This window comes from Pinus tabuliformis, chromosome 2_2, assembly GCF_031772625.1.
Source record: "Pinus tabuliformis cultivar Carrire ecotype Pingquan chromosome 2_2, CPIR1, whole genome shotgun sequence".
NCBI classification, from domain to species: Eukaryota; Viridiplantae; Streptophyta; class Pinopsida; order Pinales; family Pinaceae; genus Pinus; species Pinus tabuliformis.
This window is the reverse complement of record NC_142300.1, coordinates 516,015,997-516,037,534: the sequence shown is the minus strand read 5'-3', so window position 1 is coordinate 516,037,534 and position 21,538 is coordinate 516,015,997. Positions and strand designations below refer to the sequence as shown.

At 37.8% G+C, this 21,538-nt stretch overlaps 1 protein-coding gene across 1 annotated transcript; it reads right to left on the bottom strand.

Annotated features, from left to right (window-relative positions):
• Positions 1 to 2,980: 2,980 nt before the first annotated feature.
• LOC149193612 (uncharacterized) lies at positions 2,981 to 3,409 on the bottom strand. The gene has a single exon (XM_089407373.1). The coding sequence runs from the start codon at positions 3,407 to 3,409 to the stop codon at positions 2,981 to 2,983; it is 429 nt and encodes a 142-aa protein (XP_089263499.1).
• Positions 3,410 to 21,538: the final 18,129 nt, after the last annotated feature.

The window sequence follows — 21,538 nt, the reverse complement described above, 5'->3', positions numbered from 1 at the left end:
TATCTTGGTTCAACAAGAAACAGAGTTCGATTGCCTTGTCTACAGCTGAAGCGGAATATGTTGCTGCTGCATCTTGCTACACTCAACTCCTTTGGATGATGCAGACCTTGTAGGATTTTCAAATCACTTGTATACCACCCATCTCCATCTTATGTGATAATACAAGTGCAATCAACATTTCAAAGAACCCAGTCATGCATTCAAAGACCAAGCACATACCGATCAAGTATCATTTTCTCCGGGAACAAGTACTTGAACAAAAGGTCAAGTTGGAATATGTTCCTTCTAAGGAACAAGTTGCTGATATACTCACCAAACCATTGCCCAAGGAGACCTTTGAATACCTCAGTCAAAAGCTGGGGGTTGTTGATGCATCATCTTGTTGTTGAATCTCTTCTGATGGTTGGTTGTACGCAAGGCTCATCTGGGGCATATGCGTACATGTGCTGGGTTGCGGATTGGTCGAAGATCGAATGGCACAGGTTCAAGGGGAGCATATAATGCATTGTTGGCATTATGGAGGACGTACAGAAGGAGATCATGGATGCTGGTCTGAATATTGTTGCAATATGTCTCTATCTCTTTCATGGTCATTTATGGTGTTTGGTGGATTATGGTTCTTCTTTGCAGATCTGGTTTATAGTCAGGAGGAGCATGTTCTTAGGGGGAGCATAACCCTTTGCCCTTGATGTCAAAGGGGGAGAATGACGTTGAGGATCTTGAGGTTGCCATCAAGTCCAAAGGGGGAGATTGTTGGCATTATGATTCTGGTATGGCTCTATGTTACAGATGTTGTACTTGATGGCAACACCCTCAAGTGGCAATGGTCTGATCAGGCTCTCAAAATGTTGGAAATTAAGAGGTACGCAGGTGAATGGTTCAAAAGGTGCGTACCCTCAAGTACGCCGGCCAGGAAGTGCGTTCATACCCGCAGATTACCCGTTCATGAGATGTGTACCCCCAGTTCACTCACTTCAAGGCAGAGAAGCGCGCTCACGTGGGGTTTCTTATGTTTGGCCCGTGGTATTTAGCCCGCCATTCTTGATTCTATGGTTTTGGCTCGTGGTATAGGATCTAATTTTGCCCCGGTTTGGATCCCTTGTATTGGTTATTGATGGTTTTGTCCCATGGTGTGAATAAGGGCTTGACTATAAATAGGGAAGGAGATCACTTGGCTAAGGCATCTTTTGCAAATTGAATATCTTAAGAAAATATTGGGTTATCGGTTTAAAAGCTTGATCTATATAAAAGTAAAGTTGAAAGTGAATCTATGAAGTGTGATCTCTCGGGCGCATGATCAGATCTGGGCATCTGACTATCGGTGGCACACTGGGGGACTGCCAATTCGGCCCTAATCAGAGGTACGCAGGTGATTAACAGTGCAAGTGCGTGGGTACGCACAACAGAAGAAGGCGTAGTGCATGGGTATGCAGAGCAGAAGAAGGCGCAGTGTGTGGGTACGCAGCGCGACAGAGGTTCAGGTGCGTGGGCACAGTGAAAGTACGCAGCACTACAGAAGCCGTAGGTGCGTAGATACGCGGCGCGATAGAAGCAGTGGGTGCGTGGACACAGTGAAGGTACGCGGCGCGTTTAAAGGGACAGTGCGTGGATACGCAGTGCAGCTCAAGGCTCTCTACGGGGATACGCAGAAGTGCAGAAGGCGAAGTGCGTAGCAACGCATGCCAGATAAAGAAAAATTGCGTACCTGTCTTAAGGCTTTTATTTGACTGACTTTTCTCTGTTGATAAGGTGTTCTGGGTTTAGTTTTCTGTTACTATTGATCTGGTTACTGCAGTGGACTGGGTGATTTACTTGTACTTGATGATCATTTGATGTTCATGGATCCAGTTTGAAAATTTATGAAAAGTGGTCCTTGAAAGAAAAGAAGTAGGGGGTTGTAGCTCCCTTCCAGGAGAGACTGGAAAACGAGAGAGAGTTGTAGCTCTCTGCAGGTTGCAGCCTATGTACTGGTAAAGGACTGCACCAGTACAAAATCATTGTAAAAGGAGTTTCTAATTGAAAGAAGATAGAGACATATTGCAGCAGGTGGTTTTCACCCACATTGGGTTTCCACCTTACATCTGGTGTTCTTTGGTGTGACTATCTATTTTTCTTGTTCATGCTCATTGTTTTATGGTACTGACATACAAGAATAATTCAAAGTATAAATAAGGAAGATTTATTAAAAGAACTAGATAATACTAATTCACCCCCCCTCTCAGTATTATTTCCAACAATCCAGACCTTGGAAATTCCAGCCCAGGAGGAGGGAGTGAAGGGTTTTGGATATGTATTCAGACGATCCAAGAGTTTCCTGGAGGAGGAGGATGTCGTAGTTGGAGCTGATCAAAAGACGCTTGAGAGCCAATCTCTTTTTGGGGTTGGCTAGTCCCCTACAGTTGAAGGATAGCCAGATCATGGGGGAAGAGGAGCAGAGGGCTCAGATGCTCTAAGTGCCCTTTCAATAGTGGATTGACGACCCTGAGCTACATCAGCCACTACCGATCTGATGGCTTTTGCAATCTTGGATCGGTGCCCTCTGGTGGGTTTGGCGTCAGTTGAGATGGGAGTTATACCCAAACCAAGGAGGGGAGTATTTTGCAGAGATCGGGATCAAAGGTTGTAGGGATGGGAACCCAACGCAAAGGGGGAGGAGGTAGGGGGGGAGGGGGAGAATTTCCCCCGAACGATGGAGGTGTAGTGGAGAATGTTTGGGGGGGGGGGAGGTTACGATGTTGCAAAAAATGGTGGGGAGAGGGCACGGGGAAGTGGCAAGGGGGGGGATGGAATATTTAGAGTAGTCAAATCATTGAAAGAAACAGAGGTTATGGAAGCAGAGTCATTACCAGGAGGGGGATCCAATCCCACAGCAGATCTGGAGCGCGTGTGAGGTGGTGATGGAGGGGTCTTCCGTGGATTTTTTGTCTTCTGTGTCGACACCCCATCAGCAGCCTAAGGAGGGACTTGTCCTTGTAGTTGGTCACTCATGTTCCACTCTTCCGAGAGGTGATGACCCCTCGAGTAGTCTCAAAGCCGGCGATGTGAGAAGCGGGCAATCCTTGTACAGATGCCCCACTTTGTGGCATCTTCTGCAGCGGAAGGGCACTCCTTCATAGTCGAGGATTTGTCTGTGAGAGAAGTGCCTCCTGTGGAGTGTAATTTTCTCCTCAAGTCCCTCCCTGGTATCAAGGTGAAGCAGGATCCTGGCCATGGTCATGATTCCAATTTTTTTGTAGGACTGGTCATGCTCAAGGTAAGTCCCCAATGCATCGCCAATGCGTTTGAAAACCTGAGGGGTCCAGAATTGCATGGGTAATCCTGGCAGTCGGACCCAGATTGGTCCCACTCCCAATTGCTCTCGTTCTGGATCAAACAAAGGATCCCATCGCTTTAGTAGCACAGGTGCCATCTCAATATGCCAGTAACGGGAAATAATCTAATCTGTATACTCTTCTCTGTGAAAATGGAGGGCAAACCAACCACGAGCCAAAACCCTGATGATTGGGAGTTCTTTTAACAGTGAGCCCCATATTTCCATAGTCCATTGACGAAGGTGCTCTACCAAATAGTTTCTTCCATGCACACGCCCAACAAGAACCTTCCTTGCCGTATCGAACGCATCTCCCATCGGAACGTCCTCACCGAAGGTCAGATTAATGTCTGTATCCACTGCCTTGAGGCACCTTCCCTTTTTTGGCTTATTCATGCGCCGACCCGTGGGGTGCTCTCTCAGTAGACTTCTGCATGCCTCAGAGGAACTGCGAGGGGTTGACTGAGTGGATCTAGGGTTAGGGATGGGAGAGCTAAAACATCCGGAGCGAATCAGAGAAATAGGGTTAAAGCTGCTGGACCCAGGATGAGCAAAGGAATGTGCAGGATGAGTAGGGTTAGATGGACCAACCGGTGCGAAGGAGTATGAGGGCCCATTCAATGGCATGGAAGGAGGCAGAGACGAAACCAGGGGAGATTCAAAAGTGGGGGAGGCTTAAAGGCTAGTGCCGAGCATGTTAAGGGTAGCCGGAGAGAGTGGAGGGCAATCCAAACCGGGGAGGTCTTCAATGTGGACATCAGTCAGGGGCGATTTGCTGGTGGAAAGCAGGTGGTGAGGCGTCAGTCGAGCATCTGTAACCTGATGAGATTTTGTAGCCCTAGGACCAGTGTCGAGGCCAGCTTGATAAGCCCATATCTCATGGTCAGGTGATGGGTCCACCTCGTAGTCCACGAGGTCCTCCTCTACCATCAGGAACCGATAGTAACAGTCGTCCGTAAAACCAGGGGAGGGTAGGACAAATGATGAAATGGGGTTCCCGCGAATGCAGGTCGAAATCCAAACCACAGTAAACTAGTAGAGTGTGAGTTACAAGGGTAAAACAGTTGAAAACAGGAGGATAGTGGTCAGACCTGCTAGGATTAACCCCTATAACCGCCATGAAACCTGTCGCGGGTGCGCAGAACCAGGTCTCCCATCGTATTCCCTAGGGTTTTTCCCAAACTTTCAAGTGAGTTTTCCCATCATTCCATCAGGCCCTTATTCTTATTATTCTTCTTGTTTCACTTTTTCTCAAACTCCTTATTGTTGCTAGTACTATCTCCAAGTATGGATTCTATCTTGTCCCACATTTCTTTACCATATTTAAAACCTACTATTTTCTTCAAATCATCATCATGAAGATTCATGTAGATTATGCATCTAGCTTACGCATCCTGCTGAAAAAATTTAGGTGCAATTTTATCCTTGCCACATCCTTCACATACTATTCTCCAAATGTTAGATCCACAAGATAAAAACTGATATTTAACATTTTTTTTCCATACCTTGAAATTTGCAGTAGTGAGGACAACCACTCCTTTAGAAGTCATTTTGAAAAATAATTTCAAAATTTTCGCCAACAAACCCAGATCTACTCTCCAACGATCAAGCTGCAACTTAGAGCCTCATTCTAATACCAATTGTTGGAAACTTTTGAGAACTAATAAGAGGGGGGGTTGAATTATTAGTTTGTCTTATTATCAGTTTTCACCAATTTAAACTTCTCTATTGAATCACAAATATTAACCAACAATACATTATATCATCATGTGAATATAAAAAATATAAGAAGCAAAATAAAACAACCATGAGAGAAAAAATACACAATAAAACCATCAAACACAACCACAAAATCCATCACAAAAGGGACACAAGATATCTGGTGGGAAACCCTTCACTTTGAAAAAAAAACCCTTGCTATTGTTGCACTACTATGAATAATCTATTAAGAAAATGATGACTTTTACATAGATTTTCACACTCACATTAGCTAGGAGACTCGACCTCATATACAATCTATTCAATCCCATAATTTAGGAGAGTCGATTCTACTGATTAGCTACGAAGACTATGTTTTCACACGGATCTATGGACTACCATCCACTGAAAGCCACCACGATCAACAATCCTCACCGAACATCGAGTGGACTATCAAACTACCAATGGATGGAGAAATTGTTCCTTTTGCTGAAGTTTCCAAATCATTGCTCCACTCTCATGAAGTAAATGCTCATTTATTCTATGTGAACCTTGTTTCATATATTTTCACACTTGATCCCAAGACACTATGCTTAACTCTGATACAGCTCTGCAATCAAATATTAGCAGCAAGACTCTCTGCAAATCACATAAAAATACCATGGTGACATGCTCTCTACTCAATAAAATAGTGGCCACAATCTATCCAATGAAACTGAATAATATAATCACCAACAGCTAAATTAAATCTCAAACTTAGCCATAACATAAAACCCTCAATCCAAAATATATTTACTGCATAATATTATTAGAATCATAAAACAAAATGGTTATGTTCCAAATGCATTAGAATCACCTGCAAAACAAATGTGAGAGTCATAAACTTTGGATGCTACAACTCTCTGCATCTCTAATCTACAATCTAAACCTTTGCATCAATACTATGCTTCAGCAAATATATATTCTCATTTTTCTACCACTAGAACTCATACAATGATGCAATACTTCTCACAAATAGGTCTGAAGCATACTCACACAACGCATCCTTCTCTAACTTACACTATCACTCATCTAACCCTCACCCAACTCTAAAATAAAGAATATAAAACATGTAGGGAGAATTGCACTAGTGGATTGGGATCAAGAGTGCATAAAGTTGATGAAATATAAGAACTATCACCACTACTTGTGCACTAAAGGTGTTCACACCCACTAGAGAACTTACTTAACCAATTTCTACCTTAACCAATTAATACAAAAGCTCCTAGGAATATACAATTCGAAATACATCTGATGTACGTGAGGAATGTAAAGAATTTTTTATGAAGAAGCTCAACCACACAGACAAAACTAGTTGATCCTGGTTGCAAATGCTTGCACAAGCTTGTCTCCATGAGATTGGATCCTTTCACTTGCATGCAGAAGCCTGCATGGGTGCAGTTGGGGCAGAGGATGGTAAAAAACATAAAAAAAAAAACTCTAACCAGAACATTTGCTTCCTGTTGGATCACCTTCTCCAGCTTCTACCTCACCTCCAAACCTCTTCTAAGTCTTGTCACACCTATCAAAATATGCCACACATGTCTCCCAAGAGCCACTATCAAGTTGACCTAGAAGCCAACAAACAAGGATTGACTTATCTCTCAACAAGTCCTCTACTCTCCTCAAGAACCTACACAGTTTGTACTACCTCTGTAGCATACTGAAGCACATCTCCAACATCATCAGAAGGTCAACACATTGTTACAACAAGTCAGGAACAAGAACATAAGCATGATGACTAAATTTTTCATAATCCTCGACATTTCAATACCACTAACACATTAGAAAACACCAATCATTGCCATCTTCCTAAATAATCAAAAAGTTGACATCAAGGTTTGACATCAATTCCAACATAATCATCTAAATGTTAGCTCAACCAAGTGTAACCATACTACAAGGAAGGCATCAACGCATCAACTAGGCTACATAGGGTTGAGATCAATGCCAACATGAGCTAGCTGCCATCATGAAGCCAATGCCAACATCATCTAGCTACAACCATTAACAACATATTGCCAACATAAACAATTATTTAATCATGAACATATTTGGGTGAATGACCATATGGTAGATATATCATGTTACCCTTGGAAACCTTAATATGTGATTATTATAAGAGATCAAAAAATATTTAAAGATTTGGATTGTTTTAAAGTAGAGCTCAAAAATCTTAGCCTAGTTATATTTAATGGGGAACATAGGAAGGGTAAAGATGTCAACACATGTTTGTTGGGCATGAGGAAATTAGCAGAATTTTTAGGTAAAAAATGGGCCTTAAAAAAATTTGTACCATCCAAGTCAACTTTAAGAGAAAAAATAAGTTCCATAATGATGATGTCATCCATCGGGATATATGCTTTTGGAGGGAAGAAGAAAGCTAGTATTTTAATTATACTTTAATCTTATCTCTTTATATATTTACTCAAATTTCAATTGTAGTAACCAATTGGATGTAGAACTACATTCTACATCCAATCAATACCCAATTTGCATACTTTTGAGTATACACACACCTAAGAAAATGAAAAGAAATGACAAAATTCATGTTTCTCTCAGGAACTATATATATATATATATATATATATATATTCAATTTTGTTTGGTGTGGGTCTACTCAAAAGTATGCATAGTGGACACTTGTTGGATGTGATATTATAATTTTGAATCTAGTAGGTGCCTACACTTGACATTTAAGTAAACTTGTTAGGAGATAAGCCAAAAGTACAGTTTAGGAGGCCCATTTTAGACCTCAAAATCCTCATAATGAGTATTTCTATACTCATAGCTATTCATCAATATTAAAGTAATATTTCCATATATTATCTTCAAGGGAAACATCCATGTGGTGAGACAAACAATAGTAGGTCAATCATATTGATGAAGATGTGACAATACTCATTGAAGCATTACTATGAAAACAAGGTTCAAGAATTCCTTTATCTCAATCTAAGAAACATGACTATGAGAGAGTGTGAGAAAAAATTCCTAGAGATTTTGAGGTATTTGGATTTCATCATGGATGAAAAGGTGTGGTTTTAGAGATTTTTAGAATACTACGATCATTTTACAAATAAAAATTTAATTCAATTAACCACAAACTACAAATGAAACTATAAGGTAGGATGAATATTTGTATGACCAAAATAAAGGTAGGACAACATTTCAAACATTTTGGTATGACAAAAAGAAAGGAAAAGATGGATTAGAGTAAGAAAGGATTGAAGCCAACTTTCTTAAGAAATAGATCTCAATATTATCAATAGGGACAACTAGCACAAACTAAACCAATGATGATAGATTCATTGGGAAAATTGTTCATATAGTAACCCATAAAATGTTGGTGATGTTAGGGAGACCACATGTTCTTAGAAGGGATATCAAATGAGGATTGTGCATAAGATTCAAGTGGATAACACTATAGAATCCATGGGTGGAAGCATGACAATGAGTTATGTAGCCTTGTACAATAAACAAAATAACTATTATTTCTACATGATTGAGCTGGAAAGTAAGATCCGTAATCATCCCATATCCATTTTGATTAATCTAGACCTTTTCATAGCTATATAAATCCTAATATAGTTGAAGATTTGAATCGAAGAGATGTAAGCATGAAAAGGAATTGTTGTTTCATCTCACCACTTCCGCCAATAGGAGAATAAATGAGCTTCTAAAGGATTACCTGGTAAACATGAATGGATTTAGCACTAAAAAAAACTGCAAATTCATACCACTTGGGCCATATTATTGCTTGATTGTAATGGATTGTTTGGAAAATCATCACATTGTCCTAGATGGTTACAAGGCTTTCACATGCGCCAATTAAAATGGAAATTTAATGTTTATTAAGGTATTAAAAGGCATATATCCATCAGAGAGAGTGCATCAGACTAGAAATTCAAATTCGTAAGGAACTAATCCATCAAACTAGGAAATATCTAATGGACTAGCTACATACCTAAAAATGCTACAATGGGGTATGAGAAGGCCATGTGAGAAGAGTACTCGCATCCTTTTGTAGATTTTGGAAAAATATGGTTGTGTGTTTGTACACATATGCATAAAAGTTTTATTTTGGGTTTAGTTGATTTTCCCGTTGTTCAATTTTAGACTTCTTATCTAGCTTGTAAGGTAAGTGCTATAACTTGAGGCACAATGATGTAGAGAAGGGGTACACTTTCTTTTTTTATGTAATTTGAAGAGGAATGAGAGATTTCTAGTTGGAATTTCCATAGGAATCATTAAATTATATAATTGTTGAGAATTATGATGTGAAATTTTGTATATGTAAATTTCCATAGCTCTATGGTGATGTGCACTAAGGATAGTGCAAAATAAATGGGGAGGGGAATGTAACACACTACTTTTGATTCCTAGATTAATATTGTATATTTGCAAATGTGATAAATTGTCGAGGGAAAAGTGATTTAATACTAAACTTTGTCGTATAGAAAATAATAAAATACAATACATTGTTGACTAGGGGCCTATGATTACATAGGAGAGGAGGATGCAAGGGCATCCATGGGGAAATCCACTTGCTTATAATACTGTGTCATTTTCATAAAACATTTTCATTAACACATAGTCCTCCATTGACTTATTGAGATCCAATCATTGAAGTCATGTATGAGGGTTAGTAGAAGAGTCAACTATGCTAGTTATTAGAGCATGTGGGTGAGAGAGAGTCATACCACTTAGTTATGATAGCATGGGTTGAGTACAATCCTCTTTGGGAGGAGAGAGATCCAAGCAAGCATTGGAAAAATAAGAACTTTGAGTGGAAGAAGTGAGTGATTATGTAGATAGAAAGAAGTGAATAAAGAGAGATTGTGTTAGTGTTGCAAGAGGTTGCAACCATATTCTATGTGAAAATTAGTTTATAAAGTTGAATTTTATGATGAATATTAGGCTCTTGTGCTTATGAGGAGTCCTTGTTGAAAATTACATAATATCATATGTAAAGATTGTTGTGAGAACTCTTGTAACAACTAGACTTCTTGGAGCCTCTAGCAAAGAAGTTGCTAGCTATTTTTGTACTAGAGGCCTCGAGGGGAAGGATATTTTTTTAGAGACTATGCTATAAAGAAGGAAATCTTAATAATCAGTTTGTGTAAACTAATGTAGAATTCGGATGGGTAGTAATAATTATTGTAGGAGTTCTCTCTCTATGTTTTTTCTAGGTATTGGGTCATATGAGTGGATTGTAGAAACCCATAGAGTCTATATATCCTTATGGAATCATAGCCCCATTTTAGGGGTGACATGCTACTGATGGTAATGGAGCAATAGAGTCTATTTTTGAGTGGAACGTCCAATGTATACAACCATTTTTCTAAACATTTATAAAGATGAGTCTTTTATGGCTATTTAAGTTTGTAATTTTATTGCTATGCTAAAATGTTGGGTTGTTGTGTTCAATCCATATTTCATATGGTTAAATTTTGTTGAGAATGTACAATTCATTGTATTTATAATTTTAAGAATAATGTTAGCTACACAACTATATGTATATCATGTTCTACACATTTTTTCATTTCAATTCATTTAGAGTCATTTCTATAGTAATGTGGCTCAAATAATAACTTACACATATTACATTAATTACTTCATAGCAATTAAGTTAATAATTACTTAATTATTTTTCCAAAAAAATCTATTTGTTAGAGATGTACCAAAAGGTAAGACGGATGATATTCCTACTAAACTAATTTACATACTAATACACCTTACCTAAAAAAAATTGAACTATATAACTATTAACACAAAAAAGCCAAATTTCCAATAACATTAAAAAAACTAATTATAATTAACTTCTTAAATATAATTAAGAATTTATTACTTAAAAATAAATATGGATTAAATAATAACTATTAATAATTAAATAAATATCACATATAAAACTCCAACAAAATTCTAAAATATTTTTACTACACTGAAAATGTTGCTTTGTTGTGACACCATAAGCATATTCATGAAGCAAGAGCGATGCTAATGTGGCATATTTATTCTTTTATGAGAATAGTGTGACTTAGTAAAAGACATAACCTAAATGCATATGATCCTAATATGATGTTATAAGAATACACGCAATTCAAAAGCAATGAAATTTAGTTACATTTACTCTTTTGCATCGATGACAATGATGCTAGAATGAACTTAACGATGTTAATCGAATGTAAATTTATATGCTATCAAGTGTGTTGTGTAATAAACATTGTGTAATAAATGTTTATAGAAAAAATTAATTTTTATTTTATTTAAAATAATATAGATTTATTTTAAGTATAAATTTAGTAAATTTTGAGAAGGATCAAATTTTTTTAGATGTAAATTTATTTTTAGAGTGTTAAAAAATAATGTGTAATTTTTTATTGTTTAAATTGTATTTTTGAATACTATAAATATTACATAATTTAAATTTATAAATCCAAAAAATATTAAAATATTTTTTTTAACATTTTTTTATATATAAATATATAAGAAGTTGATATCTACATAAATTAGTTAACATAGATCTTTAAATAATTTATTTAAATCAGATGTTAAAATATTTTTGAAACTCTAAAGTTTAAACATCTTCCTTATATGTCATGTTTACTTTTAATCACTTTACATAAAATTATATCAAATCATTTAGATAACTAATTAAACATGTATAACATGTTTTTTTTCTTTTTTACTATCACTATATTTAGAAAATATTTTATTTTTATTTAAAAAAAATAAGTGTGAACCCCAAATTAAACACAAACATATTTACACATCACTTTCACACTACTCAGTTATTCTATATAAAATTGAAATAATAAAAATTGTCATATTTAAACGAGTTGTCTTTAATGCAACTTTTTGGAAGCTTTTCCGGTCTAATTTCTATAAAATCTGAATTCATTGAAATCACAAGTTTGATGGGTAACCCCTGCACAATAAAAGTGCCCGAATGGTTTTTTAGTGTATCCATATATATAGTCAAAAAACTTGTTTAAATAACACAAATCAAGATTTCACCTAAATTTTTTCCATAGATTCCGACACTCGAAATTCCAAAAAATCACACTAAAAATAATTCCATTTAAAAATACCAAATCATAGAAAAAATTATAGTAATTGGAAATACCAAACCCGTGGTTCATTCTTTCTGGGAAGAAAAGTATGTGCAAGGATGATACTGAATCCTATCCTAAAAATAAAGAAAGCAACAATATACTTTGTTCTTGCCCATTTTCATTTCATTTATAATGGTCAGTAAAGATAATTGTCCCATCACTATAATGATTAAAATGGTTTCCAACTTTGCAATGAGATGAATTATGTTGGAATTTTAGGAAGTATAAAAATTATAAGAAATTATGTAAAATAAGAGGGTTAATAATAGAAAGTTAATATAATAAGATTGAGTACTTTTGATTGAATGTTTAAAGGATTCACTCGGATAGTATCACAGGTTTGGTTGTCCATCTTTATTTTGCTTAGTTGGTGTTTGACAAAAAATCTGGGTGGACTGGATTGGCAACAGACATCACGTGGCGAAACATCGTGTTTGCTTTTCTGTGAAACAACCGTTTCAAAACCACAAATGGTATATCAGGTGGGGTTTGAATAGTTTCTGGTTTTTTGCGATTAGCCCCCGATTCCACTCTTCATGCGACACGTTGCAGCCAGAGGTGATTCCACTCTTCATGCGACACGTTGCAACCAGAGGTGAGAGAAAATCGCCCTCATCGGGCGGTTAACTCTGGCGCTTCTCGTCTTCCCGATATTCATGAAGGTCGTTGGATCTAAGTCGGATTATCACGGTGGTGATTTGTTTGTGATTGTTGGTCGGACCCGAAAAAGTTAGAGTGCTATGCTTATAATTTTCGTCGAGTCTGTTTGGAAGTTTCTAGTGTGGTTTGTGGTGGAACCTCTTGTGGACCCTCGGCGGGTCATTTGTGGCCTTTTGTGGTCCCCGGGTAGGTGAACTCGTCTTCCAAGGAGTTCAAGGTTCATTTGGTGCAGGTCAACACCACCAGAAGTTCTTTTGCCATAATTGTTTGGCGGTTTCTCCCCGATTTGTCCAGGTTTAGCTTCTCATGGTTTTGGGTAAGTGGTTAGGTTTCTACGTGCCTTGCTGACTGTTAAACACTCACAAAATAGATACAACTTCATGTAAATTATGTATATTTAATTAGGTTAACAAAAATCCTACTCACTCTTGATAAAAAAAAATGTAATGTAATATAGTTTTTGTATTTATTGTTATTTAATTAATAAAAATAAAATTTTGCATTTTTGTTTTCTCACAAGCTTTTTCTACATGATCTTTTTCATACACACTTCTTTTACACATGTTTCCTTCGCACAATCCACACATGCTTTTTCAGCGTAATGACCTCCACACACGCTTCCCAATAAAACTGAGCGGTCCAATTAAAAACACCGCAGAGAAACGTGATGTGGTATCACTAAAATAATAGTGTTGTTAATTGCTTGCAGTTTTTGGAAAAAGAAATCTCTCATGCGATCATCCTTGTCCATTTTCAGTGCTCGAATCCATTGGTCAAAGAAGCAGACTGCAGTGGCTAATTCTTTTTATAGGTTTCACATTTTATTTTTTAGCCTCATTGCTTCAAAACTATTTCAAACTATTTTATTGATGAGAAAACTTTAATGTGCTTTTTCTCAATTATGGCATTAGGATCAGGTCTATTAATAGTGTTGGATTTCTAGAGCCCTTAAAGCTAACCTGCTTATCATGACCCTCGAAAAAAATTGATAGGAATGGAGACCTAATTCCTTTTTGACCCGCACAATTTTGAAGTTTTGTACACGCGATTTTTTGCATTACCGGTCATTTAAATATAAGTCATAAGTCAATAAACATAATTTTGAGATGCGAACCTGTTTGACAAGTAAAAAAATAAAAATAGTATATTGGTGAATTATTATCTTAACTAAAAATAGTATATTAGTGATAGCGAGGTAAGTAACTCTCGGTCACTTCGGGATCAGTGTTTAAAATTGAACATGTCAAAGCTGGTCTAGAGGCCTCGATAGGTCAGAAAAGTGTTAATATAAAATTACCAGTGAAACAAATTAAATTTTGATTTTGACATGTTTTTAAAAAAATTTAAAAATTCTTTAAGAAGGGCTCCTTGTCTACTAAATATTTCTGAAAATTTAAATAATTAAAAACTGCAACACCCGTCCCTTTTTTATGTGACAACTTGACTCTACTAGAGAACGCTACTACAAGGATTATTGAAGCAATAAATAAAATGTAATAGTGCGGAGGTTGTTGCATTGCCAAGTTTTCCCAGTTTTTTCATCCAATCGAACAATAGAACTGCGAAAGAACAGGAAAACTTTCAGGAGAACGGTGAAAGAGAGCAGGAAAACTCTCAGGAGAACTGTGAAAGAAAGCGGGAGAACTCTCTGCAGCTACCTGTTATGAGAAAGCGAGAGCAGCAACAACTTTTCTCGCTGACTCCATGCTTCTGAGGTGAAGGTCCAACTGTAAAGATCTATCTATGCTGAAAATATATTTAAGATATGATATGTTGTTTTCAACCGGGCTACACATAGAGAAAGCAGAATTTGGTGTGTATTTTTTTTATGGCTTTTATGCATTACGATGCCTAAATTTTGATGCCTATTGGGTCGTTTTTAGTATATATTGGGTTGGTGTTTCAGTAAGGCATTTTTTTGAAATATGTGTATAATGGATTTTGTAATCGGTCTAAAGTTTCTTCACATATATTTTCTGCAGCTTGAAAATTTGGTCAGCATTTAGAATATTAAGTTTCAATATTTAGAGATTTATAAGTATTTTTCAGCATTGAACATTTATTTTATTGTCTTTCTTTTATTTTGTTAATTTGGTCAACATTTAGAATATCAAGTTCTAATATTTAGAGATTTATAAGTATATTGGGGTGTTGGACATTTTTTTTTATGGTTTTTTCTTTATTTTGTTTGCTTAAAACCAGAAGCATGAAAGATGGTCTTTTCTATTAATGTTTTTTGTCCGGCCTAAAATAGACCCACATTGACTCACAAATTTAATTATCAAACTCTGTGAAATTACATGTTTCAAACTATTAAGTTAGTATTCAAAAATTCCATAAATTTTTGGCTAAATTCTGACTAAGTAGCCCTCCATTATTTTTTATCATTTTTAAGCAGCTTTTCTCGGATTATCTACCCATGGAATCCATGATATCATTATTGTCCAACCAAAGTCAAGTTCATTAGATTGCGCTGTAAAATAGTATGCTTTTGCTTTTAGTTGAGGAAGGCAAAAGAATTTTTTGCGAGGAAAGTTAGTCATTTAGGTGTGTTTAATGTCAGTGAAGTTGAGAGTGGTAACACAAATAAATATGTCAATATTGAGGATCTATAAAGGGATTTGATTAAAAAATATATTTTGTTTGTTTTAGGGCCAAGGTAAAAATTATAATGAGTAGTCAAATTTCCTTAATTTCAATGGCTTATAATATATTTTGATGTAAAATTGAGAATAAATAGCTTTGGTGACTTCTTGTTACTCTGCATTTGACGGGATTTTAATGATAGTAAACTTGAGCTAGTGCACATAAAAAGAGAATCAAAATTAAAAAATTACTTATCTAAGTAAAAAACAAAAAACATTTGCTTGATATAAATTCAATAAAACCTAAACCAAATACTTTAATTTCAAAGGCTCAAGATGGAGTATAAGGTAAAAAAATAATATAAACTCTAGAATAAAATTACCCTTATTTAATTGTTGGAAATTTTGGTCATTGTTTTTCTATTATTTCATAATTAGTGTGTTTCTTTCTATGTACTACTTAATTTTTTGAATAGAAAAGAAATATGACAATGAAAAGTTGCCTAAAACTGGAAAAATGAAGAAAATGATTCTCCTATTAGACTTGTATTATTATAAAGATTTTGTGTGTTTTATCCACTTTTAAAAAGAAAATACTTGATAATATATTTTAATGGTATAAGTTTTTATTGGAACTGTTAAAATAAAAGGAATATCTAGTAATATATTTCAATGGTAAATGTTCTTATTGTCATGACTTGTATAGCCATAAAATTTATGAAAACTAATGTTTTTCTAATTTTTATTTTTCTAATTTATGGAAATGGATGTTTTTGTATTTATTTTTCAAATACAATACAAATTTGCAAAAAATTTGATAAAATTTATTAATACAAGGAATAAAATTTATTAATACAAGCTTAAAAAACAAAAAACAAAAAAATAAGTAAATAAAGTAAACTTTAATTTAAAATTTTAAAGACCGAGACAAACATTTTTTTATTTTGACATTTTTTTATGAATATTTTATTTAATATACACTTGTAATTAAAAGTACAATTATTTTTTATAACTTTTCAACTTCTAAAAGTTATATTCTCAATTAAATTAAAACTGAACTTCAAATTTGATAACTGCTCGAGATCCAACGTAATAAGAGAAGGTTAAAGACATTAGCTTCTTCGCACCATGAATGGAGAAAGAGAGAAAAGGGCGGCTAGCACATTCCAAGTCTTAGATGCGGTTGAACGGGCCATACTAAATTGATCATATTTCAAATAATAACTTCCAATCATTTGTTTTGCTTCTGGGCACTATACACAAATTTTAATAAATCGTAATTCAGATTTAATGACATTCTTTTTTGTTTTACGAATCGTTTCTTGGGCGGAGTTTTCCGTTTAACGCTTACCGCATAAGCAAAGCTCTGCACAAGTAAGGAAATACCAGTCCAAGGATTGACTTTGTAACCTTAGCTAAGTTGAAAGGAATGGTATTGTTTCTCTGTAGAGGAAATATAAGTATGGATATAAGTTATTGATTAAGTATGGATATAAATTATTGAGATGGTGTGTAAATTTAATGAATAAATTAGCTCTGCATAAGTAAGAAAATGCCAGCGCAAGGATTGATTTTGTGACTTTAGCTGTTACGCCTCCAGGCCGGCGGTAGTCTTTCAACCGCTCTTGGCGAGGTGTGGCACTATCGAACACTTTTTTTTCACCAATACTTATGTTCATGGACAACGCCTAACCACTTGTCCTACTTAGTTTATGTTTTTCAACCAAGTAATCATTATGTTCCCTTTATACCAATAAACACCCATACACATTCATTATCATCAGCGATTATACAAGAGAACACAACTGCACAGTATAAAGAGAGGGGCAACTCCCTGAACAATGAGTCTGCCCGAATAATATATTATACAATCTTTCAATGTTACAAAGCTTATAAGTATACTTGGGAAACACCAAGTTTCATACTTAGCCAAATTTACAACTTTCCACACCTTCGTGTGATAACCAAGATTCCTTGCCAAAGTTGGGCGGGCGTGCTCTCACACGAGCTGCCTACTGCACTTCTCAACCGAACCTTGTGCACGATGGGCGGGCGACTCCACCAAGTCACAGAGACACCCTCGTTTCACCTTTGCACGGCTTCACCAAAGCTTCACCGTTTTGTGTTTGCACGCGCTGGGCGACTTCACCAAGTCTCCACCCGCGCTCCTTGTTCACACGTCGGGCACTCCTACCCGCACTCTCACCCAAGAACGAGGACCTATGCGTTTTATCCTGTGCGGCCTTTGCCCAAGGTTGGGCGCATTAACTTACTACGCCTTCCCTTATTTCTGGGCCTCACTCCTTAACTGCGCACTTCTCCTTTGCTCGAGTTGATGACCGAGAGTTCGATGTTGAAATGGCTCCACACATCGTTGTTTTTATATGAGTAGAAGGGTGAGTCGAGCTGCCCAAGCCAACTCGTCCTCCATATAATGAGCGCCCCCTACTCATTGCAAAATCCTTCATTTCGCATGTTGGCCTTTGCTTCGGTCGTAGGTCGGCTCGTGGGCTAGCCAAGCATGCTCCCACGCTATATAAACACGTCTCGCCCTCCTTTCTTGTGCGCATTTCACATATGTCCATCGCACATAAGTCAAGAGCTCGCACTTCACATATTTTCCTTCGTTCAAGCCGCTCGTTCACCAACAAGTTTCGCACATCGTGCCGGTGGGCATGCCAAGGACCACAGGTCCTTACATCCTCCTCCACCTACAATCATTGTCGTCCTCGACAACATCCCATCTTGGTAGCCATCCACCAAGATCATCATCAACAACTGTCTCATCCTTGGTCCATGATATCAACTTCTCCACATACTATAAACATCTTTGCAACATATGTAGAACTTCCATCTCCATCATGTGTCGTCCCATCCTGTGAACTGTCCTCCTTGCCTGCCTGATGCCAACATCTCTCCGTGCACTTCCGGACCCCATGTTTGAACTACTTGGGTAGCTAATCCAACTATCATGCTCAAGACATGAGAGTGAACATCCTTATGCCTTCACCAGTCTATCTCAGATTCTGTCACATCCCGGACTCACCAAGAATCTCTCCCATGCTCAGGTCCATGAAAACTCCATCCCATCTTCAAAATGTCATGATGCTTGATGCCAAGCCATCCTTGCACCATCTGTCATACCTGCTCAGCCTGTTTTAAGGACTCACTTCCATGAGCAGCTAACAATGAGCACCATCTTCTATGTCATCTAAGAAGATGTAGAGGGAGTAGAGCCTGAAGGCTCACCCTCACTAATAAGCTCAATCCATCTGTCAGGATTCTCTATCTCCATCCTCTATAGATATGCCACTCGATCCTCCTCTCGGACATTCGGTCTCACATAAACCTCCTCATCGTCATCATCCTCCACTTCCTCTAGCCTTCTTGACAAATCCAAGAGACTATCAGACAGTGTCCTAATGCCCAATGACTGCTCGGTAAGCTTTGCCTCAATAGTAGACAACCGCTTATTCATGTCTTCCATTCGCTTCTCATCCTCCATTTGCATCACTGCCAACTTACAATCAGGCTTTGTCACACCAATGGTTGGAACACCAATGGTTACATCTTCCCTTCCATCGTAAATGTACCGCTTCTTCAAATGTGGAACAATCATAGCATCAAATTGTTTCAAGAATTCCATCCCCAGCACAACTTCATAGTCATCAATCCACACTATAGTGAAGTTGACGTTCCCAGTCCACTCCCCTAGTGTTGTGTCCACTCTTTCAGCTACACCAAGTACCAAATCAGGAGGAGAATTCACTGTCTTCATTTGTGCCTTCACTAGTACAAATTTCAGCCCAATTCTTCTCGCAACATCTTCACTCGTGAAGTTGTGAGTAGCCCCACTATCCACCATAGTGAGTATATCATCACTCCCAATCTTCATCCAAACATACTCCAAGCTGTTCCTTTCAGGATATTTTCGTGAGACCACTTCTGTAGCAGCAGCAGCTCCAAGAATATGCATCATCCCCACAGAAGATTTTTCTTTCTTCGCATTAGATTGTGTAATAGCAGTCACTTTCGGTCTAGAAGGGCAATTCTTCACCGTATGTGGTTTAGGACAAATCCAACACTTCAATGGCTTCTTCATCTTCTCATCCGACTTCGAAGCTTCATCTTTCTTATTCTCTTTCTACTTATCGGACTTCTTCTTCCTCTCATCAGAAGTCTCATCATAATGCTCCACCAACCTGTCTACAACAACAAAAGCTTCTTCAAGTGTTTTAATCTTCTGCCTCTTCACTTCATTGCGTGCCCAAGGTTTCAATCCAATAATGAAGTTGAACACCTTGTCCCTCTCCGCCATGTCAGGAAGTTCCAGAACCGCACTTGAAAACTCTCGCTGATATGTCTGTAGGTTCCCTATCTGCTTTATGAATTTAATCTTCATCCTCGCTTCCCACGTTTTATCGTGAGGACTGAAATGAGCCTGCAAAGATTTCTTCATATCATCCCAAGAAGTAATGTCATCAGCACTGCCATTGGCAATCTGATCCATCCGTCTTCTCCACCACATCTTAGCATCTTTTGTCAGGAATTGAGCAGCCACTTTCACCTTTGTCTCATCATCGGATAGACCCAAGTGTTCCAAGTATTGTTCCATATCCCAGAGAAAGTTGCTTCTTGTACCATCATAAGATTCCGGTTCCTTGACTTTCACATGAGACACTCCTCCACCTGAGTTATGTCTCACGGCCTTCTTCAACACCGCGATCTCATCATTTGCACCATCAAGAGATTTCCACAAGTTCATGATCTCTGCCAGACCCTTGTCCCTTGATTCTCCAATCTCCTTGACTTCATTCTCAAGTTATGTACACTTAAGATCAGTGTACTCATGCCGAGCCCAGAGTTCATCAAACTCTTCCCTCAACTGCACATGATCCTCTAGCTCTTTCACGACTAGATCCATCTTTGTAGTCCAGTAAGATTCCAATGTCTCCACTCTCTCTAGTAGTTTTTCAATAAAGGCCTCGGTCGCATTGTGGCTAGATTCACCCGATACCACTCGAGATTCACCTACCATTTCTGCTTCCTTCTTCCTTCTTTGTGATCGAGTATCGACCATCCAACAGCTTCACCAAGTTGCTTGCAACTTGAACCAGCCCTTGTCCCACTTGTATGTGAAATAGCTTCCTTCACCTGCAAGTACCTACTTCACTGTCACCAGCTTCCAAGCTTCTTCAACCCTAAATACCACTTGTCAAGCTCTTCACCTGTCACTTCATTCACCAGCTCCAACCGTGACCTCTGATACCACTTGTCATGCCCCCAGGCCGGTGGTAGTCTTTCAACCGCTCTTGGCGAGGTGCGGCACCACCAAACACTTTCTTTTCACCAATACTTATGTTCATGGACTACGCCTAACCACTTGTCCTACTTAGTTTGTGTTTCTCAACCAAGTAATTATTATGTTTCCTTTATACCAATGAACACCCATACACATTCATTATCATCAGCAATTATACAAGAGAACACAATTGCATAGTATAAAGGGAGGGGCAACTCCCTGAATAATGAGTCTGCCCAAATAATATATTATACAATCTTTCAATGTTACAAAGCTTACAAGTATACTTGGGAAACACCAAGTTTCATACTTAGCCAAATTTACAACTTTCCACACCTTCGTGTGATAACCAAGATTCCTTGCCCAAGTTGGGCGAGCACGCCCTCACACGAGCTGCCTACCTCACTTCTCAATCGAACCTTGTGTGCGATGGGCGGGTGACTCCACCAAGTCACCGAGACACCCTCGTTTCACCTTCGCACGGCTTCACCAAAGCTTCACCATTTTGTGTTTGCACGTGCCGGGCGAATTCACCAAGTCTCCACCCGCGCTTCTTGTTCACACGTCGGGCACTCCTACCCGCACTCTCACCCAAGACCGAGAACCTGTGCATTTTATCCCGTGTGGCCTTTGCCCAAGGTTGGGCTCATTACCTTGCTGCCCCTTCCCTTATTTCTGCGGCCTCACTCCTTAACTGCGCACTTCTCCTTTGCTCGAGTTGATGACCGAGAGTTTGATGTTGAAATGGCTCCATGCATCGTTGTTTTTATATGAGTGGAAGGGCGAGTCGAGCTGCCCAAGCCGACTCGTCTTCCATATAATGAGCGCC